The sequence below is a fragment of the Plutella xylostella genome, chromosome 17 (genome assembly GCF_932276165.1).
Source record: "Plutella xylostella chromosome 17, ilPluXylo3.1, whole genome shotgun sequence".
NCBI classification, from domain to species: Eukaryota; Metazoa; Arthropoda; class Insecta; order Lepidoptera; family Plutellidae; genus Plutella; species Plutella xylostella.
Window position 1 is genome coordinate 9,597,532 of NC_063997.1, and position 25,237 is coordinate 9,622,768.

A 25,237-nucleotide genomic window follows, 5' to 3' on the forward strand; every position below is an offset into this window, starting at 1 on the left:
CTAAAACAAATGCAATAGTTTACACCATTTATTGAAAAATAAATTCGTCAAAAACAAGTTACATAGGCACAGTAGAAATTGAGTAAGTTCATAAAAATAGCACATCATTGGTACGTAAACAAATATGTACGATGTAAAAAACATTTTCCCTTAAAATTAAATAGATAAGTCATGTAGGCAAACTGTTAGTCGAATAACAATTAGAAAATAATTTGGTTTCTACTAAAGCGTAATTGACTAGTTAAAGTAAGCGCTAATACCTTACAATAATGTATTGTAACCCTTTAAAATGGCGAGTTCATGCCAAGTTTCGTGCCGAAGTCTAATCTGGCGCGGCGCTGATTCCTTATATCGGCTCTGAAATAAAAATATTTAATTAGTACTCTGCTATTTAAAGAATATGTAAAAAATATCTAGAAATAAAGTATATAGTGATTACTGTAGAACTTACTACACTCACAGGCAATGAAATAGTTCCACTCACAAAATGCCGACACTAAATATAATCCTAATGCTCTGATAAATGTGCTTCATCGTTCAATTAAGCTTGCTTTTCCCGTTTAGGAGTAAATTGGTGCTTTTCTCAGTGAACATTTTCATTGCCCGTCAGTGTATAACATTATAACGTGTTTAGATAAAGAAACAATAATGTCAGCCGTTCCATAAGTGCAAGTAGCTATACTGCATTCATTCTTACTTGGCACAAAAGGTAAACAGTCTTGCTGTATCTAAATGCAGTGTAAGTATAGAAAGACCTACTATTACTTCGAATAGGGTGAGACGCCATTTTATTTCTTTTTCTTCATCAACAAACGTTACACCACCAATTTCCCAAACACAACTGTACAGTGTACACTCACTTGATCTCCTGCCACTTGATGAACTCGTTCAGCCCGAAGACCACAATCGGCGAGGCGCAGTAGGCGACCAGCAGCGCCCAGGGCACGGAGTAGCGGCGCCCGCACACGCGCCAGCGCGCGCACTCGCCGTGGCTAGAGCTCAGCCAGGACAAGCTTGAGATGCTTTGGAGGATCAAGCTGGAAATAGTGGTTTATTAGGTATAAGAAGCTTGTAGTAAGCTTCTATTCACTATACCTACAAAAAGGGTATTTATTTGGCACCAAAACAGCACACATCATTTCCGTGTAACTGTGGTTTTCTTCTTGGATTAATCGTCTAGTCTTTATATGTTGCTTTGAGCCGCATGCTTTCTTTACCATAATGTATAATTAATGTCATATTTTGTAATAATGAAGAGGCTATGTAAGAAGGGAAGGGAAAATTTAAAATGACTTACATAACAACCACAGTAATACACCACACTTTGTTAGACCAGAAACTCTTCTGCCATATGGAAGATTGTCGATGCACGAACGACAGTGATATCACAACTGGAAAGATCATGTAATTTATTAGTTTCTATGCAGATAAAATGTGGTTTGTTAATTATTATTACAGCTATGAGTATTTATATAGCTTTAAACTGTGAAAACTTGGGGAAAATCAGGTATATAGGTGGCGACCCTCTTGGTACTAAACCAGTGATGTATGAAATTAGCCCGAGGTTTGCGTGGAATTATGTCTATATTTTGCATACTTACTTAAATGCACAGTAGTAAGCGCCATAACGATATGTTGAACCAGGTAGTACCCGTCATAGAAGTCATCGCCCCAGCCGTGCAGGCTCCTCGTACTCAGGTCAAGCTCGGACGAGTAGTTGCCCACATTCACAGGGTACACTATCCAGCACTGGGTCGCGTTGGTTGCTAGTGAGACCTGCTCGCAGACAGCGCGCAATGTTCGCCAGTAGAGCACGATGATCGAGATGACCGCCGGGATGAATTTGCAGCCGTAGCACCAGAATATGAACAGCGCCATCTGTGGGTTGGTATAATAATTCTAGTTAAAAGACGCCGCCATTTTACGCCGCTTTCTGTAACTAGCTCGCTCCGCGAGTCCGGGTTGCTCTATGGCTGAACCCGACATGTAGATTAACGTCTCACTAAATCATGGTAAAGGAAGTGAGCGGCGGCGAGAATCCTTGGCTAATAAAGTTACTCTTACTCGTATATTGACAGCGGAGTAGGCGGGCTCCTTGGGCCGCTGCATGACGGCGGGGTCCGTGGGCGGGAAGGCGAGGCTGGCGGCCAGCGCCGTGGCGGCCGCGGGGAGCGCCAGCGCGCCGCCCGCGCCCAGCGCCGGGGGAAGCGCAGAGCAGAGGGAGCCCACCTGAGAAGTTTATATAGTCATAGTGTTAATTACATTATTTATGTCTGCAGTGGCGGATTAAGAGCATTGGAGGCCCTAAGCACAAAGCCTGTGTAGGCCCCTAATTTAGGACAATTTGTTCCTTGACAAAGAGTGACAAAACAGTTCAATAGCTAAAACGTCCTATAACTTTCGTGTAAAAAAAGGATGTAAAACATTTAAAAAAAATTTGCTTGCCTTAAAGGCCTACGACACGCGCAAGTATCACCACAGTTACGACTAGGGTAAAGGCGGGATAGATGCCCCACTTTTTGAAATATTCTTCTAATTTAAAAAATATTGGTTTTTCATAAATAATACTTATGAATGTAACTACTTTAATCCTTTATGTTTAACTGGGATTTGTCTTTTTGGACCTATAAACTATAGATTTTTCAGATTTTAGCTTTTTGCAGAAGTCCATTGTTGGGGATAGATGCCTTCCCCTATGGATAGTTGCCCCACCTTGAAAATACTAGCAAGGATAGATGCCCTTCATACTGTACAAGTATATTATATTAATTTATATATTATAATAATATTCATATATTTTTTGGTCTTTATTTTATTTGAAATAAAAAGTATTTTGCAGTTTTTTATATCTTTTTATTGTCATTATGAAGTAAATAACATCATCACTATGAAATTCTAAAAGTATTTGTTCATGTTCTTGATGGAATGGCAAAATTTCTGTATTTTTCATTTATCCCCAGTATTTAAGTCATATAGTTTAGAAAAAATATATTTAGTCATAGAACAACGCGCTCACGCTCCTTTCTTTTGTATTTTTGTGGCATATTCTGCTATAATCAGTAAAAATACCAAAAACTTAGTCAAAAGTAAATCCATAAAAAGTGTAAATATCTATACATAAACACTTGAAAAATATAAAAACAACGCAAAAAATATTAAAATTATATGTATATTCAAAGCACTTATAACACAATCTGGGTATACGGGATGTATGGGAGAATAGATTCCCCTAGGGGCACCTATACCGTAAAAAATCAGGGCAACTATCCTTTTTTACAGGGATAGATGATGGCCCCGTATTTTTTTAAAGTAAATAAAAACAAATGAGCCACTATTTAGACTTTATGAAACAATATACTGACGTAATAAAAAATATGACGGAGATAATATATATTTATACTTACAGCAAATATGCAACTTTAATTTTTTTACGCGTTCGTTAAGTTCGCCGCGGATATGAATTCACACACGAGCGAAACGCGACGTCACCACTCGACGGTGCCTGGCTACCCGAGGTGCGGGTGGCTTGCGGCGTCTAGTTTCTTAATTGCGAAGTTGGGAACTGGGAAGTTAGGTTTTTTAAAAACCGGGCGCCTATCTCACTGAGGCATCTATCCCGCCTTTATCCTACAACTGCGCAGGTACGCTGAGCTATCAAGCCTCATTTTTGTCAAAATCGTCGGCGTGGAAACTGGAAACAATGTTTCCCAATGAGGAACTATTTCTTCTACTGGTATATTTTCAATGTTTGCAAACAACTAGAATTTTTTTACTAGAAAAAAGTCTAGTTGCCTGCTATTCCCAAAAATTAAAACCGTACACGATCGAAGTGGACAAAAAATTAGCTGTACTTATATACCTAAAATTTAAAAAATCATTTATATGTTAAACTATAAAATCATTTTATATGTGTGTTTTTTTGTGTATGTTAAACTACTCAAGGATTTAAAAGAGGACTAATGAATGGCAAAATTATTAAAATTTCAAACATGTCGAAAAATGCGCAAGCCGCGCTTCGGGGTTGGCGCGGTATACAGTTTTACCACCCACTCGCACAGTAGGTATTCCATGTACAGTACAAGCCGGCCTGCGCAGGCAAAACTGTGGTAATATTTACGCGTGAGGCCCTTTAATCAGTGCAAACTCATTACATCGGACATATTGTGGATGAATAAAATGTAGGTATAAAATGAAACAGCAGCAGAGCATGGGGGCCCCTGGAGGCCCGGGGCCCCAAGCACGTGCTTGTCGTGCTTATAGGTTAATCCGCCACTGTATGTCTGATTTGCGATGCGGAAACATCAAAATGAAATAAAAAATCATCGTGCGCTCGTTTTTTTTATGAGAACACGCGGGCAAGCCTCAATGTTTGGTAGGTACGTACAAACCTAACTAAGAACATAAATGGTCATTATAATTATTATACATAGGCCTTAGGCACAAATTGAATCTTATTACTTATAGCAAAGAAAGTCGCGAGTCTATTTCGCTTCAAAGGACGTAACTCCAGGATAAAGGTAAACGACATCACCCTTCGGCCTCGATACTACGATAGGATACAGTGGCTTATTTACGAGCTAACATAAGTGTATCTTTAACATCTCTATAGGGTGTTTTTAACAGCGTGCGGATTTGATCACGCGCGCGGGTTGCGTGACTCTTCCACCCATTTCAATAAATAATTGCGGGTGTCACGCGTGCAGGGCAATCACGCGTGTGTAACCAATTCCGCACACTATTAAAAATACCCATAGATACTCGTAGGTACCCTTGTTAATGTATTTTCCATACCTGTATGAGCGTGAGGAAGCACACGGCGCACAGCCAGAACTGCACGCAGTTCCACGCGCACATCATGAAGTGACGGGACATGGTGATGAGCGCGAACAGAGACACGTCCGCGTCGCGCGTCATCTGGTGAGTTAATGTGGGACTTGTTGAGACGGGGATAGAGTAGAGTTTACAGTGAAATAGTCGAAACAATGTGTGAGTGTATTTATTACAAAATAAATGTGAGCCTTGTTGAAACGGGGGTAGATAGAAGTTTGAAGTGGCTTAAAGTTGTCGTGATAGTCAACAATGTGTCATAGAAAATAATGTGTGAGTGAGTGAATTTTAGTGTTAGAATTATGAAATAAATTGTGTGTGAGAGCAAGAGCACACGGTGCGTTGCGGCGCCGCACCGCAAAGATTTCACCCTGTCAGCGGGCACACGAGCGCAACGTTGTTATGCCACAGCGGCGCTGTAGCAGCGTTGGACAGCAGTGTCCTTCTTTGTGACGCAACACAACTGAGCGGCGCCGCTCCAACGTCGCAACGCATTCCTCCCTCCCCGCCCCGTCTTGGTGGTTGCAAGTCCGGTGCGGCGCTTCGTCTGCTTTTGCCCTGAGTGTCTGAACATCTGTGTACGCGCATATATTGTAACAAGCAGGAAAAAGGATTATTGAGAGGCCTGTACAGCAAATAGGGCGATATAGACTGGTCTCATTCTTATAAGTATTGTTTTCACCTTTCACAGCACAATATGTTTTGCAAAGCATCTTCCAAATAGGAGTACATGTAAAGCATAACAAACAAGTTGTTAAAATGGTATAGTAAGCAAAAAGAGGGTACACTCTTCAGCCGTCAGGAACTAAAAATTTCTTCTCTATATAAACGTTGTTGGTTGGGAAGATACATTTGGGGCCGTCCATTAATCACGTGAGGTCGTTTTTCTCCTTTTTTGACCCCCCCCCCCCCCTCCCCCCTGGTGATATTTGGTGAGGTTTGGGACCACCCCCCCCTCCCCCCACCTGGATCACGTGTATTTTTTTGGAAGTCTATGTAAAGGCTATTTTTGACTAGAAAAAATATAACGAAAATTAAATTTAGCGCGGGAAGTCGTTGCTTAGCAACGGCAGGCGAGTCAATCAATTCAAAATCGTTAAAATTTTTGCGCCGTTCAAAATTTCGGTTCAGAAATACCTCGCACTTTTTGAAAAAAATTAATACACCTGATGTCTAACGAGACCCCCCCCTCCCCCCTCGTGATGTTTCGTGAGGTTTTCCGTACCCCCTCCCCCCCCTTTTGAGCCTCACGTGATTAATGGACGGCCCCTTTCCAAAAGTCGTGTCGATAATGTCGATAATAATGACGAGCTATCAGCTTACTATACCACTTTTGCAACACCCTGTATATTATACCTACGCCCATGGACTCTCTTGCATCAGGTATCAGTATAATATTGTAAACAGATAAAACACTGATGTTGCTATATAATATTCAACACCACGGCAGCAGCTTTCAAGCATTTTGCTGTAGCTTTATACTCACATAGATCGGTTTCTCCTAGACATACAGACACAAAACGTACAATCATCAGTCACAGACAACTATAACATCGACACACATTACACGAAATTTAAGAAAAGGAAGAATGTAGATAGTTAGTGATGAAGAAAAACTTGGTAGAGCACACCTAGATAAAAAGTAGTATAGTAAGATTTTAATGTTAAAAAGCTATTTATATAGTTTAGGCACACCTTTGAAAATAGTTAGGATGGATGTAGTGTCCAATGTACGTATGAATTGCTTAAGTAGATATGACCACTGTGATAAACATCATTCATACGCACTTGAGAAATTGTTCATACATTTAAACGTAAAGAAGAGTTTATAGCCGCAATGAAACAATTAATGACAGAGTGAAGGTACATTACATAAGAAACATGGTTACATACATAAGCTACACTAGCAATAAGATATAAAAGAGATGTTTATATGACATCAGTGAATACTAACCGATTTACTGCAGTAATTTGCATTGCAGTAAGGCTGTCCTTGCCACTTATTCTGAAGCTATCCGAATATGCGGCGTGTAATAAATACAGTTACATACAGTTAGGCGTTAAATACAGCTTCATTCATAACTTTTATGCACACAATATTTACAACATACAGAAAAGTTATTATACTCCGTTTATCATCGGACTTCTCCAGCAAGATAATCCTTGTGCTATAAAATAATGATATAATCTATAGAATCATTTTGGTCCTTATCATGTATTACAATACAAACGAGGCACTGACAGTTACTTTCATACGATTTTGATAGAATGCTACTTTTTATGTGTCATAATCGTATGATATAGTAACAGTCAGCTATCGATAGATAGAGTATTGAAACTGGCTGTAAAACAAACAGTAAAGAAAAAGCAGTCTTACCGAAAGGGAACAGGGTATGGAGTTGAGCGCGCGCGCCAGGTCGATGGGCCCGATGCACTTGGTGGGCACTTCATAGGGAGGCATCTTCTGACACAGCACCGGGTACAGGGGCTCTACCGCTATGCTGGAAATATTAATGTTATAGTTTTTAATTAAAGTTATTGCCTACAAATTATATTTGTGGGTGTACTCAACAATTCGTACTAGGAGGCAACAAGTGCGCACTTGTCAACGCAAAAAAGCTGCACGTGCAAATTACTACTCCCCACTCCGGTCGTCAAGCTGGTATAAAAGTGATCGCTCGAACTCTCGACGGATCAGAAGCTGTCCGACTGCGGACACGGCAACGAGGGTGCTCTGAATCGTCTCATCAGGTGATATTTTTCCAATGTGAAATTTCGATGTACCATATGATTCAATATATTAATTTAGTACCACAACCCCCTTATTTTTAAGCGATTCTTCAGTATTGGGGTTGTTATGTTTAACCTCATTCATCCTTTGGTTCATACAAAAATAGTGTTTCAGCGACAGAAGATTGAAATTATGAAAATTGTGAAAATAAAAAAAATGCCTGTCTATTATCTCTGGCCGGGGAGCCCATGATGACGTCACTCGCCGCACACTGGGCGCGCTCACCTCGCGTCGGCCTGCATGAAGGCGCGCATGTTGCTCGCGTTGGCCGGGGAGCCCATGATGACGTCACTCGCCGCACACTGGGCGCGCTCACCTCGCGTCGGCCTGCATGAAGGCGCGCATGTTGCTCGCGTTGGCCGGGGAGCCCATGATGACGTCACTCGCCGCACACTGGGCGCGCTCACCTCGCGTCGGCCTGCATGAAGGCGCGCATGTTGCTCGCGTTGGCCGGGGAGCCCATGATGACGTCACTCGCCGCACACTGGGCGCGCTCACCTCGCGTCGGCCTGCATGAAGGCGCGCATGTTGCTCGCGTTGGCCGGGGAGCCCATGATGACCACCACCTCGCCACACTCCTGCATGATCTCCGTCATGAGGCGCACGCTGCGCGCGGTGCAGTCCGTGAACAGGGAGACGAGGAGAGGCACGTTGTCGACTTGAGCGATGTGCGGGCGGATGTTCTCGATGCCGCGGGGGAGTTTCGCCTGGAACAGATTTGCAGACGAAATTAATGTGCTGATGCTGTTGTTTGGATGTATGAATATGTAGAGTAAATAAGAATCTTAGGAGACCGTCTCCTAACCATCTATTTGCGACTGATAAATGCTGTCCAAGTAAAAAAAAATATGTAAATTTCGTTATTAGTTGCAGTTGAACCTACACATACATCGCTTCGAGGAGTAGGTATTTATACGGCTGCAGATGTTATAAAAATCCTCACCCGATTGCTCATATCAAAGTTCACAGGCGCGGAGTGGTCGGTGGAGTCAGTGAGACAGGACAGCGACCGGCACGCGTCCATGGGACTGTCGTCCACCTCTGAACCTTGCAGGAGCGAGTCCGCTGATTGTTGCGTCTCTGTCGTCACGCTGTTGCGGTACTGGGGAGTGAAAGGGATGGATATAGTTAGATAGGATCGTTAAACCTTCAACCGCCCATAAATGATTTCTTTTCTAACCGTTGCAAGAGCAAGTTCGCTGTTTGCTGCGGCATAGTTAGATAAATCTATGCGTATATGACACTTTTAGGTGTCTTTGGAGATGCAGAATTAGCGTGGGCGCCATTGGTCAATCGACGCTATGCCGCTCGGCCGCTATTGGTTTATCGCAGCACGATCAATGCTACTTTTGGCAAGATCATTGCAAATATTTTGGTCAATTTATGGTCACCGTACATACAAATTCTATTTTAAAGTCACATTCTAATTTATTAAAGCAAAACTCACCTTAAGAGTGCTAGCAGTAGTGATAGAATGCCTCGGCTTGGACACCTCGTTGTGGAACTTCACCGTGGTAGAGTCCACGTTGATAGCGCCCGGGGCCGACATCGACAACGCTTTAGATTTCTCCATGTTATTAGAACTGGAATCGTTTTAAGTTTTTGGTAGTTAGACGGCGTTTGGTATGTCCAATTTACGGATGGATTTCCTTACTGACATTTGAATAATGATCAAATTTGGCTCGAAAATTGGGTATCTATGGCTGAATAGTAGTATCAATATATGGTAGAGGCATAATAATGTAGATGGTCCTTAATGGTTGTCGATTGATATGGTATAAGGAATATCAAGGAAATCAAAACGTAACTTGAATATTGAACATGATCTTAAAGTAATGGTTCTAATATAGTACTACTACATATTTTTTGGAGTTAAAGCCGGTTATTAACTTAAATATTCGTATCATTTAATAAACAATATATAACAGGTTTATTAGTTGCTGTGACTTAGGGTGAATTCGTCCAAACATCACGTTACACGAGAATAACTATACCGGAATAAAATTTATACGCGAGTAAATATCCAGGATAAGTACATTTGCATTCTACTAAGTTATACCATGATTAAATTGAATGAACGAGGAACGAAACTGTAATGCAACTAAAATAAAAATAGCTGCGTTTCAAAGCATGCAATAGAAATGACATGCCAACTTAGTTTGAATGGATTATAAAAGTATGAAATTGTTTATGTTTTAATATTTTATTCGCTGTTGTTATTCGGAGACTTTGCCTTTAAACGTACTTTAGTTTATGTTTTGACAGATGTGTTTATATGTCATTATGACGGTTTTCTAATCAGCTGATGTGCTGCCGCCATTACAAAATTACTCTCGGATAAGCTCGTTACACGGTCAATTTTGGCGGTATAACATTTTATTCTTGGGATAAGCTACTTATCTTGGTTTCAGGTTTGGTAGAATGCAAAATCTGCTTACTCGCGAGTAACTAGTACTTTACTCGTGAGTAAAAAGTTACTCGACGTTGGTCGAATCCGCCCTTAGGGATGGAATTTTCCAGTTAATCACAAGAACCTAGGTACACAACTAAATAACTGTACTTATATACTTATCAAATAATGTACTGTACATGTTATGTGAAGTGTTAGAGGGTTGAATCGCATGCAGAAATAAATAAAAAATAGCAAGCATTACACTAACTACTCCATAATTTATATTACCTCTATAATATTCTGGTTGTATGAATTCGTTCTATACGCTTGAGAGTCGATGTAGAACGAAATCACTACCGAATTTAAAATTAAATTAAATACCCTGAACCTGCAAAGTGTCAGTTTTGATGATTTTAAGCGCCTTAATCAGATATTGTTGCATTGTGGGCTGAGCGTAACACAAAAGACACTCGTAGGTATGTTATATATACGAAAATGCGGCCAGCTGCAACCCGCCATCGCTTAGTTCATATAAAATATGTGCTATCCATTGACTTGACAGAAGAGAAGGGAAAACGTTAATCTATCAAAACTCACACTTAGCATACATTATACTTGAGGCATTACAAACATCCGAACTCAGTCATAAATCAAACCTCTCTACGCGGACATAAGTGCTAGCGGGATGTCTGATAAGATGATTTATAACTGAGTTCGCACGTTTTTAATGACTCAAGCGTAATACGTACAGTCAGCGGCATAAGTAGCTGTACACATAAATAAATACACTTTTATACCTTGTCAATCTGAAACCGCCTATCAATTCATTGACGGTTCGTCAGTTTGACAAGGTACAAAAATGGTCAGCTACTTAAGCAGCTAACCGTGCACGGTATGAAGTGACACGCACCTATTGACATACGGAAGCCGGTTAGTGAGTGGCGGGTTAGTGGCCGCGCGCTGCCTCGCCGGCGCCTCGCGACCCGGCGGCGGCGACCCGCTGTGGGACACCACTCTTTATTGTACCACCAGAGTTGGCTGACCAGTTAGTATTGATGACATTTGGAAGATGAAGTAGCAGTTTGCCTGCCACAAGATGGAGACCACGCATAGACAAACGCAGCGTTGGACGCTTTCAGCGCTTTGGACTTAGTCGGTAGTGGATGGATGAGGAGGGCTGAGGATATAGTTTTTATGATGTTCCTTGTCCTTTGTAGAGGATTATTGACAGATGTTGGGAAGTTAGTTTTTTTTTAATTATCCATTGGAATATTTTATGATACCTTGCTTTTGATGAATCACACTTTTAGCATTGGGTTAGGAGTGGATAAAATTTATGATTGAGTTGTTAAACATATACTAGGAATCCGCGAATGAGTAGTAGATAACTTTGACTCTAGGAAGAGGGATTGGGGAGCCTATGTACAACAGCGTTGTAAAACAAATGAGCAGTGCGCGATGAAAATATCCACCAATAGCTAAACTGAGCATGGAAAATACTGTGTGGCCATTGGTAGATGTTTCCATCATGCATCTCTGGTGGGTTCGTTGCTCCAATCAGATTCAAGCGCACATCTCAAGTGGCTAGGATGTAAAGTTACCACGAATCGCGTTGAGTTAGTGATTTGATGGTTCCGTCCGGTTTATTACCAACCAACTGTGATGATCTGTTGAGAATTTGGTTAAAATTGTTTTACATCTTAAATTAAAACATTGACCAAAATAAATAAAAAGTTCCTTCTATTTTTTCAGCAAGTATAGGGAAGCAAACTTATTACCACTGCGATAATTTTTAAGCGTGTCGATGAATATACTCTAGAGCTGAACAAGGGTTTATCATCATGGCGAGAAGATTAGCCAGTCTTTTGACTGCCCAGGGTGCCTCGAACCTATAATTAGTTAAAGTAGGGGGCTCATTAAGCGCACATGTAATTTAAGTCAGTTGTTACGGCGGCGTCATTTTGCTTCACTATACTTTCTGATATCATTATCGTTTCAGTCATAGAAATGAAGAACACGAGAAGAAATATACACCAACTATGCGATGAAGACAGGAAAACATCAACATTCAAAAGTCAACTAAAGTAGATAGAAGATGAGAGAATATTTTGTTTTGTGTTCCTGTCAGTGTTAAACTTAGGGTCACTTTAACCACACGCTAAAAGTATTTAAAATTGTACCTATTTAAATATATATTTTTATATATTTTGTACTAACTGACAGACGTATGACAGGCGACTAAATACGGTTAGCGTTTGGTGAAATTCTATGTGTTTTTATAACCTATCTTTATTTCTACCTAAGAACTAAAAATCATTAATAAAATTCTCAAGTTTATCCCCTACCTTTTAGGCTCATCATCGCTCATGAGCGATATGTGACAGTTCCACCCTGACTCAAGTCCCATCTTCTCGCTGAAGACTCGGGACCTCAGCTCGTTTTCTTTACTGAAGTGCACGAAACGTATGCAGGCGCGTTCTAGACGCTCTATTAGTTCCACCATGTCGCTTTGTGCCTGGTACTGCATGGTGACCATGCCTATGAATACCTGTAAGAAGAGAACAATACATATGAGAATTAGTGATGAGTCAGTGTATACAAAAAAAAAATACAATACAAAAACATTTATTTCCTTTAACAAAATAATCATAAAATGAATAAAAGTAAATGGAGTCTCCTATTAAGTGTATACGTGACCTTTCGCTTTTATAAATATGTATTAGTTCCGCCATTTTGGTAATTTAGAGTGGTTGCTATTAAGTAGGTATATAATCTGTGGTTAAGGGTCAGCAATAGGTAATCGAGGGTTGGCATTGTCATAGAATTATGTAGTAAATGATGCTCTACAGCCTTGAAAAAAATCACACCGGTAGTCGAAGAGTCTAGCTAGGTGCTGAATCATTCGAATTTAAGTAAATGCTTATGGATAACTGTAAATTAAATTCAGAATATGACGAAAAACCACTCCCGTATTGTAACAACTGTGTCGTAATCATCAAGAATTTTCATATGATTCTTATCAAATTATAAAGTTATAGGCTTGGACTAGGCGCTAAATACCTTGTTTTTTAATAAACACACACTTATTTTGTGTAAATTAATCGCAAACTTGAGCAATTTTTTTCCCTCAAATCTTCATACAAATATCTATGGCGGCTTTCTGTGTTATAAAATCATAAACACAAGTGACGTTTGACTCAGTTGGCCGCTGGCCTCCAAAGAAGGGTCACGTCGGTTTAGGCAGCACTGACAGCTCGCGATCTTATCGTGTACAGATACAAAATCACTGCACATTGGTTGTCATTGCACTTTTTCAACTTTTATGACACCAACATAATTTGATTTGAAATTGAGGAAGCATAATTCTTCCAGTATATTCAATACATTAAATTAGATAGTGTGCAATATTCTCGTGACATTACAGTCTCGTAAAGGTCTGATGAGGAGCAGGAATATAGCGAATGAATGAACAATAGGTTAGGGATCACAAATACAGTCTCTTGGTGCTGGTTGAGGTATGGTTTCGTGAGGATCTGATGAGGGCAGTAACACGGTGGTGGCTCAATTTTATTTCAAAGATGTTAATAGCTAAAAGCATCGAGTTTGGGCTATTAAGTATGTTTTTCAGAGAGAGAGAAAGAGATTTTATTTTTCCTCTGGATGTGTTAGGTTTACTGAGTTTACTAAGTTCATTCTGTTAATGGCATCAAGTTGTTATGTGTTCATAAGTAATAATTATTTATTAACAAAATGCTGTTGGTTCTCCACGAAAATGTAAAAATAAAAATAAAATAAATAAAAATAAATTCGTAACGTAAAATTGTCAATGACGGAATTTCTTCTATAGACAGTAGCCACAAAAAAAACAAACGATAGATAGCGTGACTTGAAGATAAAGATACATTTATTCGACACATAGACAGCAACAACAAAAAAAATACAGATTTAAAGAAAACAAACACATACTTATACAAAACAACAAAGAAAAAAAAGGATACACATCAAAATAACTGGAAAAAATATAAGCCCCAATTTACTTGTGTGGGACAGGGAGTACCATAATATTTTTTTTGGGTTACTCCCCATCTATGTGAAATATCAGCTTGATATCTTTACCCGTTTCTGAGAAAAAGGGCGGTGACAGACGGACAACAAAGAGATCCTATAACGGTTGCTTTTTTTCTTTTGACGTTCGAAACCCTAAAATTAATTAAAAATATTATGCTGCTACCAAAAAATATTACTTATTTACAGGTATTGAAAAAGCGGTATATAGTACTAAACAAATTATAAACAAACAAAAAACCCGACTGCACGCTAAAAATATGAAAACAAGTCCCAATGTTAATGGAAAGTATCGTAGGCGGGGACCAGCAGAGGGTTCACCATTTAGCTGAATGTTACTTAGAAAACGGCCTTGAGTGGCGGTCAAGTTGGTCCCCGCCTGCGATACTTTCCATTAACATTGGGACTTGTTTTCATGTTTTTAGCGTACAGTCGGGTTTTTCGTTTGTTTATAATTGTATTTTTTTATTTGTAACTTTTTAGTTGTTTTTATTTTATGAAATTTTACGTCAGTAGTTCATGATCATTTTTTATTTCAATAATTTTGGTGTTGTTATTTAAATACCTTCAATATGCATATTTTTATAATGTGAAAATCAAGCCCTTTCATTTGATACCTTACATGGCAAAGTTGAATTATTATTTTTTCGATCATCACGTTATGTCCTCTAGAGGACGCTATGTACATTTTAATAGAACGTCACATAGCATATAACCATCGCGCCATCAATACGCTTCTAACAATACCTCATACATCAAAATCTATCAAGCCGTTTAGGCTACAGGAGGGAACAAAGAAACAGACAAACATACATACATACAATCAAAAAACATTACCATCCTCTTTCGGCAGTCCGGTAAAAAGGAGTAAGACAGGGGGTCATTCTGAACTTTTGCTCTACGAGGTTTGGAAATTAACTTTGTTGGACATGTGACTTTTTACCATGGAAAACGAATATTTTTTTCGCGAATTTGCAAATCTCGTAGAACAAAAGTTGTTCAGAATGACCCCTTGAGTCATCCCCTTTTGGCTTAGTATAGCCCTTTTGCGACACTATGTATTTACTTTGCTTTGTCGTCGGGGTTCAGTTGGCTGGAGGATGCCCGAAACTTATTATCTACACTTTCATACTTGTGTTGTTAGTTACCTTTCTACAAGTAAATACCACATTTGTTTGAGAAAGCTAATCGGGTTCCGAGTATAGAGTAAAGTGGCACCCCTATTAATTTCTACTCTTTCCTGGTGCCTACCAGTGTAAGTAAGAATTATACTTACTTACCCTAAAATCACCCAAAATGTACTTGAACATAATCGTCAATAAAGTTGGCGAGTAAAAGTTTATCGACCCACTGTGCAAACTTATATGTGTGCGTGTCACTGCGTGTGCTGTGTGAAGAGCATTGAAAACCCAAAATTGGCGCGGCACGTCACCCTGTACGGGCCCTTAAGAGCTGATTGGTATGTTTAAATATGCCGGTAAGTTGTACCCACCTGATTGCACTGCAAGTCGAAGTATCCCTCAACATCGTCCACATCTTCGTCGTTCACTTCATTAAACAGAAGCGAATCTGCAAATAAACAATACCATATTAGAGTGAAGTACAAGCGGGACAGACACACGGCTACACAAAGAGAGTGAGGGAGATAGCTGTAGAGTGGTAGTGCAGGATGGGAGTATCCCTCCATTGTTGTACAGCGGGCGAGTGAGACAAACACATGGCTACCAAATGAGAGGGAGGGAGACTACATGCGGATTGCGAGTAAACCTCGGCACGAATAGTGTGCGAAGCATTTACAACGCCATCTAGTATCAGCTATAGAAACTACTAACTGTTGTGAGAGCGGCTCATAAAGCGGTCGAGTGAGACAGTCAAACGGCTACACAACGAGAGTGAGGGAGACCACATGCGAAGTGTTTGCAACGTCATCTAGTATCAATTACAGAAACTACTAACCTGTAGAGTGGAAGTGCAAGGCTGGTGTGTCCCTCCACTGCTGTGAGAGTGGCTCGTAAAGGCGGGCGAGTGAGACAGTAAAACGGCTACACAACGAGAGTGAGGGAGACAACATGCGAAGTGTTTACAACGCCATCTACTATCAACTAAACAAACTACTAACCTGTAGAGTGGAAGTGCAGGGCAGGGGTGTCCCTCCACTGTTGTGATAGTGGTGCGTATAAAGGCCGACTGTCTGCTGGCAGCTCCAGGTACATTTGGGAGAGTTGAGGAGATATGCCGCGGTTTAGGGGTCTGAAAACAATAGCAGCTTCTGTTAATGAATATAGAGAGTGATAGTGGTATCAGTAAAATAAGATGACGGACTGATTTTGATAGGATTTATGCAGAATTATCGTCACTAGGTCGTAATTTTTTAACTCGTCTCGTAACCTCAGGATAGAAACCACAATACTATATTATCGGCATTCATAATCCAGTCACATTCTGCTACCAGCTATCTTAATGTAAGGTCGTATACTTAGGGGACCCAGGGAAATTTCCGTTTTGTTTCCATTCGGAAACCTATAATATAATCCAACCTATAAGTATTGCGGCCCTTCGATACTTTAGTTCATTTATCAATTTATGTCGGAAACTAAGGTTCACTTATAAATTGCCTAAAACTCATCATCATCATCATCATTTACTTGTAAGCAAAGGCAGTGCAGTAAGCCGTGAGCGAGTTCCGCTGGTGATGTTCTTGCATATACCTAGTGTGTAGCGTGGCACACCCCTCTCTCCTATATGCTAGTCTAGTCTAGTAATTGGAAGGAGACCCGTGCCCACGATGGGTCGTGATGATGATGATGATAGACACTGACTTGTAAGCGAAGGCAGTACAGTAGGCCGTGAGCGAGTTCCGCTGGTAGAAGTCGATGATCTTCTTGCATATACCTAGTACGTAGCGCGGAACACCCCTCTCTCCTATATGCTAGTCTAGTCTAGTAATTGGAAGGAGACCCGTGCCCACGATGGGTCGTGATGATGATGATGATAGACACTGACTTGTAAGCGAAGGCAGTACAGTAGGCCGTGAGCGAGTTCCGCTGGTAGAAGTCGATGATCTTCTTGCATATACCTAGTACGTAGCGCGGAACACCCCTCTCTCCTATATGCTAGTCTAGTCTAGTAATTGGAAGGAGACCCGTGCCCACGATGGGTCGTGATGATGATGATGATAGACACTGACTTGTAAGCGAAGGCAGTACAGTAGGCCGTGAGCGAGTTCCGCTGGTAGAAGTCGATGATCTTCTTGCATATACCTAGTACGTAGCGCGGAACACCCCTCTCTCCTATATGCTAGTCTAGTCTAGTAATTGGAAGGAGACCCGTGCCCACGATGGGTCGTGATGATGATGATGATAGACACTGACTTGTAAGCGAAGGCAGTACAGTAGGCCGTGAGCGAGTTCCGCTGGTAGAAGTCGATGATCTTCTTGCATATACCTAGTACGTAGCGCGGAACACCCCTCTCTCCTATATGCTAGTCTAGTCTAGACATTGGAAGGAGACCCGTGCCCACGATGGGTCGTGATGATGATGATGATAGACACTGACTTGTAAGCGAAGGCAGTACAGTAGGCCGTGAGCGAGTTCCGCTGGTAGAAGTCGATGATCTTCTTGCATATACCTAGTACGTAGCGCGGAACACCCCTCTCTCCTATATGCTAGTCTAGTCTAGTAATTGGAAGGAGACCCGTGCCCACGATGGGTCGTGATGATGATGATGATAGACACTGACTTGTAAGCGAAGGCAGTACAGTAGGCCGTGAGCGAGTTCCGCTGGTAGAAGTCGATGATCTTCTTGCATATACCTAGTACGTAGCGCGGAACACCCCTCTCTCCTATATGCTAGTCTAGTCTAGACATTGGAAGGAGACCCGTGCCCACGATGGGTCGTGATGATGATGATGATAGACACTGACTTGTAAGCGAAGGCAGTACAGTAGGCCGTGAGCGAGTTCCGCTGGTAGAAGTCGATGATCTTCTTGCGGTCGGCGGCGGAGAGCGGCGTGAGGTCGCGCCCGTCCCAGTAGTCCACGCACGAGTCCAGGATTATGTCCGCTGTGCCCTGCGGGGGAGAAGGGTTGGATTAGGGTTAGAAAGAATAAAATACATATTATGTATTCAGAAGGTTTAGTAAATAAGTGTGACACTTTGTCTTCAATGGTATTATAAACACACAACCCACTTATATCGTGCAGGTAACAATTATTATGTGTACGATATAAGCCTCTTCTGATAGTGGAGGCTCTATTCCATAATCTCAAGACTTACCAACCGGGTTGGTACAGTAAAATCTTGAGGCCTTTTTCTCCTTGGAGTTACCATCACCATGACCACGAATTACTTCTTTGGGGCGCGGTATACCGCTCGATCTTTTTTTTTTTCTCACTCCAGCTGCTTTCTAGCTTCATATTGGTCAACTGTAGTGAACTGTACTGTACCTGGGTGAGCATCTGCAGGCGCTCGGGCTGGGCGCGCACGATCACGGCCAGCATGTGCGGCAGCGGCACCTTCACGCGCGAGCTCAGCTGCAGCGAGCGCACGAAGCGGGTCTCACTCCAGCTGCTTCATATTGGTCAACTGTAGTGAACTGTACTGTACCTGGGTGAGCATCTGCAGGCGCTCGGGCTGGGCGCGCACGATCACGGCCAGCATGTGCGGCAGCGGCACCTTCACGCGCGAGCTCAGCTGCAGCGAGCGCACGAAGCGGGTCTCACTCCAGCTGCTTCATATTGGTCAACTGTAGTGAACTGTACTGTACCTGGGTGAGCATCTGCAGGCGCTCGGGCTGGGCGCGCACGATCACGGCCAGCATGTGCGGCAGCGGCACCTTCACGCGCGAGCTCAGCTGCAGCGAGCGCACGAAGCGGGTCTCGCGACGGATCGTGTCCGCTTGCTGGGGGGAGAAAAATAAGCTTTATTAGTCGTAAATGAATGCGGAATACCACGAACAATACGAACAGGCAAACGTCGCAAAGGACACCGACTCCACTCTCTAGCCTAGTTTCTGGATTAAGAAGAAATAAGGACAGAGAGCCATACGGACTCTATTGCCTAGTTTCACTATTATAGTCTGTTAGATTATTAACACCCCTGTTACATTGTTCTTGACAGATGTGTCATAAGTCAACAACTAATCCCTTGTTATGATCTAACAGAGAATAGTGAAACTGGGGCTATACCAAGCAATGAATACCTATACCCTAATAATGACAGTTTATTCCACTGACTAACCAAATGCCTGAACACGGCGAGGCAGTCGGCGACGCCGTAGTTCTCGGCCACGGCGTCCGTGAAGCCGATCTGCTTGGCCAGCTCGCACAGGCAGCGCCGGTTCGTCACCGGGACCAGGTCTTCACTGCGGAGTAGATAGATAGGTATAAATATAAAATATATAACTGGGCGTTAAATGTATGGTAAAATGGAAAGTGATCAGCTCGGAAGGGCTAACACGGGGCGCAAAACAAGCCAACGTTGAACATAGTGAGGTTTAATACTGGCATTTTGGCTCTACGATGAGTCGATACTACGGCTTGCATTTACTACGCGCTACTTTGGGTTTGGTTACACTAATAAAAACCTTATTTTGCTGGTAAAATCAATATTTTGGTAAAATACGTACTCGCTGACTGTTTTGGACGGTCCGTAGACGCTGTAACCTTATAGACTTGGTCGTTTTGAACCGCGCACTTTTGAGAAATCATTGGTCGGTTGACGCTGTAACCTTATAGATCCGCTAAACCAAAAAGTGCGCGCTTCAAACGACTATTACGAGTATGTACCCGCTCATACCTATTGTTTTTCCAACTATAAAGGATATTCCTCAGTGTAGTTACCTGAGCTGCGCCTCGCACGTGAGGTGCGCGCAGAAGTGCGCGTACGTGTGCCTCGGCTGCGGCGCGCACGTGTTGAGCACGGCGGCCAGCCCCAGCGGCTTGAGCCGCGGCAGGTGTTGGCGCCAACGTTGGACATAGTGAGGTTAATATTCGCATGGCATTTCGGCTATACGATGACTCGATAGCCTCTGCTTGTATTTATTACGCCCAATCGTGGGTTTGGTTACACTAATATAAACTTAATTTTGCTGGTAAAATCAATATTTTGTTAAAATACGTACCCCCTGATAGTTTTGGATGGTCCGTAGACGCTGTAACCTTATAGACCCAGTAGGCGTTTTGAAGCGCGCGCTTTTGTGAAATCATTGATAAAATCGTCAGAAGCGCGCGTTTATGTAAAACGCCTAATGTTGGGTACACATTAGACGTTTGAAGCGCGGGGTATAGCCATATTGTTTTTCCAACTATGTACTATAAACTGTATCACTCAGTGTAGTTACCTGAGCTGCGCCTCGCACGTGAGGTGCGCGCAGAAGTGCGCGTACGTGTGCCTCGGCTGCGGCGCGCACGTGTTGAGCACGGCGGCCAGCCCCAGCGGCTTGAGCCGCGTCAGGTGCTGGCGCCAACGTTGGTCGTCGAACTCCACGCAGAAGGGTGCGTTTTGGTCGTGGGTCAGGTCTAGTACCTGTGGGGAAAGTTGTATTGGTTAGTATTATGTGTTTAAAAACGCTCGTTAATCAAGTTTAGAGTAGGAGGCATTTTTAAGTCCATCTGAAGGGCTAGCACGGGGCGCAATTAAGACGTGACGCTAGACACTCTGGTCGTGAGTGGTACGCGACGCTGTCGGTAGTTAATAGTTGTAATATTTGTACAATAAAGAGTTAAATAAAAATAAAATAGTCGTTGTTTCTTTAATTCGTCTATAAAATGCAACATGCGCTATTTTATTTTTCTTTTAGTTAGATACGAGTTTTATAATATCAAAGTCAATATTATAGACTTTGGAAAGGGAAAGGAGGGTGCGGGGGGAGACCTGCGATGAGGAATGCCGAAGGGCACAGGTGACGCTCTTTTAGAGAGGCTAATGTCCAGCAGCTTCGTTTGCGACCTGAAGTTGATGACCTACTACTGCTATATGTGACACCCTGTATAACACTGACCTCAGCGACCGTGGTGGGCTCGTGCGGGCGCTCGCTCGGCTCGGGCGTGGAGTCGCCGCGCCCCATGGACCCGCCCAAGCTGGTGTTACTGGAACTAGGTGAAGCTGGTGAAGAGTTGCGGAGGAAGAAGACCTTTTCTGCTGTAGGGTTCGGCCAGGAGAGGATGCCTTTCTTGTCTATGCAGCATAGGGCCTGGGGGGAAAGAAGGTGTAGGTATTGATAGGTAGGCGTTGAGCTTAGGTACAAATAAATAGTATTAATGTCTCTTTTCACAGTCTTGCTTGACCTCGTGCCTTGTTTTAGATGTGTAATGGAGTGAAGAGAGCTTCTAAAAACTGCCCCTTATACACATTTGTCGGCGCACCATGGTCAATCAACGAATGACAATCTATAATCTGACTGGCTTATCATTTCCCTACGCCTGAAAGAGAACCTACTATAATAATTGATAGGTAGGTAGGTATAACTATTACTTTTTGTAACTTCTATCATGTGTTAAATACATATAATAACATCAATCAGAGGACAATCCAATCTTCGAAATGCACTCACCGATATAGACCCAAGCACTTGCACAATATTAGCAGTCCGGCACACCATATCCTCCCTTCCCAGCAGTATATTCACAAACGTTGTAGCGAGCGACTTGAGGCACTCGGGCTTGAGGTCCGTACTGCTCAGAGCTCGGAGTAGGGGCTCGCTGCCCTCTTCAGATATGGACGACTTGTGCTCGTATTGAGTGCGTATGGATGATATTAGCTTGAACCTGTAGGGAAAAGGTTAGTTTGGAAATTGTTTCGTAATAGTGACCGCTAGTGGCGCTGGTTTTTATGTAGTGTACATGTGGTAATCTTTTATATCGTCATTCGCGCCTAAACACCACATCGTGATTGAAGTACCATTAAACAAGAGGCGATTATCTACGTGGATAACCAAGGGGCGCTAAAATGTCTCACTTCAATTAAACCACCATAGCTTATATTCAAAATCCATATTTACACCAAAATCTACTAACCTAGCGAGTCCATAGCACCTGAGCGCGTGCCAAGCGACGCAAAACGTTAGCAGCGACAGCGGATAGGTGGAGACCACCGGCAGCAGCAGCCAATCAGCGAGCGAGCCGCCGAGCCCCGCCCACTGCCGCGCGACCATGCTCGTCACCACGATGCAGATCACCAATGGGAGGATTATGCCCTCGACCAGCTTTATTGTGCACTGTAAAAAGGGGGATAAAAGTGTGAATTTAAAACGAATGGGCATTAAATAATATAGGGTAATGTGGACGTTTTCAAGATGGAGCCCTTATATACTGGAAGGCCTGTTCATAACTCCCAAGGAGCGCCACAGCTGGGCCTACGGCCATCTTGGTCTGGCAACTGTCTAGAGAATAGAGTAGAACAATAGAGTTTTTGTCACAGAAAACTGTAAAGGCGCCACAGCAATACGCCCTCCGCCGTCTTCTGCTAGCTATTGGTAACGTAAAACAAGCCACATACTAAACATCTCAGACTCTATCGGCTACTTGTCTAAAGTCGATTTCAGGCTATGCTTCTTCGCGTTCTCCATTTAACATATTAGGTCAATTAAGTACTTTGAAACTTATTTATATACCTGCCGTTTACAGATAGTGATGGCTACATACCAAATACCGTCGCTTCTCGAACACGCTCAAGGGCCTCGAGGTGGCCTTCTCCAGAGCCACTCGCAGGTTGCGCAGACACGGCGTCTCCAGCATGGGGAAGGCGCGTTTCAGCAGCTCTTACATTGGACATGAGCCTGTGGCAAGTAGTGCCAAACCATTCTGTACTCAGTAGTTATCTCCTACCTACGTTGGCTACGTAAAACAAATTGCCGTTAAGGTTATCGGTTCAGTGGGTCGGACGGCGTCCACACAGTACCTTAGCTGTCCATGTGTCCATGTCCATTCGACTCTATTAGAATATTACATAAAAATGCAGTAAATATTACCAGATAGCGTCGCTTCTCAAACACACTCAAGGGTCTCGAGGTGGCCTTCTCGAGAGCCACGCGCAGGTTGCGCAGACACGGCGTCTCCAGCATGCGGAAGGCGCGGTTCTGGAGCTCTTAAACTGGACATGGACCTGTCGCAAGTAGTGTCAAACCATTCTGTCGTCAGTAGTTTTACCGTTAAGGTTGTCGGTTCAGCGGGTCGGACGGCGTCCACTACCTTAGCTGTCCATGTGTCCATGTCCATTTGACTCTATTACAATATTACATAAAAATGCACTACATATTACCAGATAGCGTCGCTTCTCAAACACACTCAACGGTCTCGATGTGGCCTTCTCTAGAGCCACTTGCAGGTTGCGCAGACACGGCGTCTCGAGCATGCGGAAGGCGCGGTTCTGCAGCGGCGTGCGCACGCGCGGCTTGCTGAAGCTCTCCTTCTTCTGGAATGTTATAGAAGGGTGCGTGAGAAAGAGGATAGGTACAAGGATAAATAGGCAGATGGGTGATCATCTGATCGTGTCGGTATATATGGGTTTGTATTGTAAGAGAAAAGATGGCTGTGGAAATGAAATTAAAAATAATGTTGATTTTGGGCTACACATAGTTAGCTCTAGGATAAGAAAATTTCTTGAAGTCTTGTTGTGATGGAGGTCTATATGGCAAGAGTGTGGAAGGTACTATCATCATCTGTTCACAAAATGGAATTTCTATTGCCACTTTTTTGCAAACGGAAAATACTGTCCTACCTGTGTATTTGGCTGGAAGGTCTGCGGGGCGTCCAGCTCCTCCTCGCCGGGCGGCAGCTCGCGGCAGCGCCCCGGCACCTCCTGCCCGGGCCGCAGCACCACCACGTCCCCCTCCACTAGCAGAGCCCATGGCAGGTTCACTATGGTGCCTGGTTGTGATGTGTTTAGTTGTTTAGTGGAAGATCTTAGGTTAAAAAATAATTTTAGATTAAGTTGGATGAATTTTTATGATTTTTTAAGACATAAAAATTTATTACTATAAATTATTGCCTCTGGACAATGAGATTTATGGCAAATCTTATAGAGTTGAATAAGAAACTAACCCTGGAATCAGAAAGCACTGCTATGGAAATATGTGTCACACTATAGCACTATTAGTAACACAATACTATTTTTTTTTATTATTTATCAATGGACATGAATGAAAATGAGAAACAAAATAAGTCTCACCATCTCTGTAAGTCCACTGCAGTGTAACACATGGTGAGAATGGAGCGCACAGGTGAGGGTAGTGCTCTGTCTTCCACACTGAGCTCTCAGTTGCATTATCAAGGGTTTCTGGAATATATTTTAGTTACTGTAAAACTTTTAAAGTTACACTTAACAAAACAGAGATGTTGTAATGGAATTTTGTGTCACAAGGAATCAACAGGTCTTTTGATATAATTTGTATTTTAGTTCTTGCTGATGATTATGAAATCATTTTATTAAAAGACTCAATATCAGGAGAGATAAAATAATAAAAAAATAATATTAATAAATTGACTCATACCTAAAACTTTCTTTGCCCGTAGGGGTATCTCATTTCTGTATAAATATTCTTCATTTAAGGCTAGTAGGAAATTGATAACTAATAATATAAATAGGAACAGAGCTTCGAATAGCAAAACTGGATGAGACTGGACTGATTCACCAATAAAATATGTTATCAACAAACATAAGATGTAAACAAATGTTAAGATGTATGTAACGCCGGAAACCAGTACTTTATCAGAAGAAAAAGACACCACTTCTCTCAGAATTCCATATCTGAAACAAAACATATTTGTTATGTAACTTATTCAAAATAAAAACATACTATTTATGTCAATAAACAAATTGTATTTACCCCAGTGAGTTTTTCTGTTGATGTTCATTGATTACCACAGAAATATCGTTCTTTAACTTTTGTAATGCTTCCTTAGTTGAAAATCCTAGGATTTGATCACTTCTTTTATCCATTTTTCATGATTTATCATTTACAAAACATCACTTTTCACTGTAGAAGTCCGCGAAAGCAGTCGAGGAAGAAACGAGAAACCATATTTTTGAGTTTGACATTTTTGTCGTCAAGTTGCCGACTTTCCGTTCTGTCAAAGTCAACGACACAGCTGATTTCCTGAAATTTTTGAGCGCATTATATTATTATTTTCATTATTTATTAACTCGTTATCAAGTATAAAAAA

At 42.1% G+C, this 25,237-nt stretch overlaps 1 protein-coding gene across 1 annotated transcript; it reads right to left on the reverse strand.

Moving 5' to 3' along the window:
• Positions 1–15: 15 nt before the first annotated feature.
• Positions 16–25,126, reverse strand: LOC105380276 (transmembrane protein 94). Its single transcript, XM_048626697.1, has 27 exons — positions 24,901–25,126; positions 24,565–24,821; positions 24,243–24,350; positions 23,793–23,941; positions 23,334–23,486; positions 22,091–22,290; positions 21,628–21,841; positions 21,076–21,267; positions 20,416–20,600; positions 19,314–19,437; positions 18,841–18,975; positions 17,999–18,144; positions 16,195–16,325; positions 15,568–15,644; positions 12,356–12,558; positions 10,921–11,010; positions 9,066–9,201; positions 8,562–8,720; positions 8,117–8,325; positions 7,205–7,328; positions 6,782–6,838; positions 4,792–4,914; positions 2,065–2,229; positions 1,602–1,878; positions 1,298–1,391; positions 861–1,037; positions 16–357 (listed from the first exon to the last, which is right to left on the reverse strand). The coding sequence occupies exons 1-27, from the start codon at positions 25,011–25,013 to the stop codon at positions 285–287; spliced, it is 4,071 nt and encodes a 1,356-aa protein (XP_048482654.1). The 5' UTR covers positions 25,014–25,126; the 3' UTR covers positions 16–284.
• Between the last annotated feature and the right edge of the window lie 111 nt (positions 25,127–25,237).

Excerpts from the sequence above, each read along its gene's own strand:
- LOC105380276 (XM_048626697.1), bottom strand. The coding sequence starts at position 25,013 with ATGGATAAAAGAAGTGATCAAATCCTAGGATTTTCAACTAAGGAAGCA. Across the intron at positions 23,487-23,792 it reads CCTTCCAGCCAAATACACAG|AAGAAGGAGAGCTTCAGCAA; the intron begins GTAGGACAGTAT and ends ATAACATTCCAG. Across the intron at positions 9,202-10,920 it reads CGGCTTCCGTATGTCAATAG|TTCTAATAACATGGAGAAAT; the intron begins GTGCGTGTCACT and ends AAACGATTCCAG.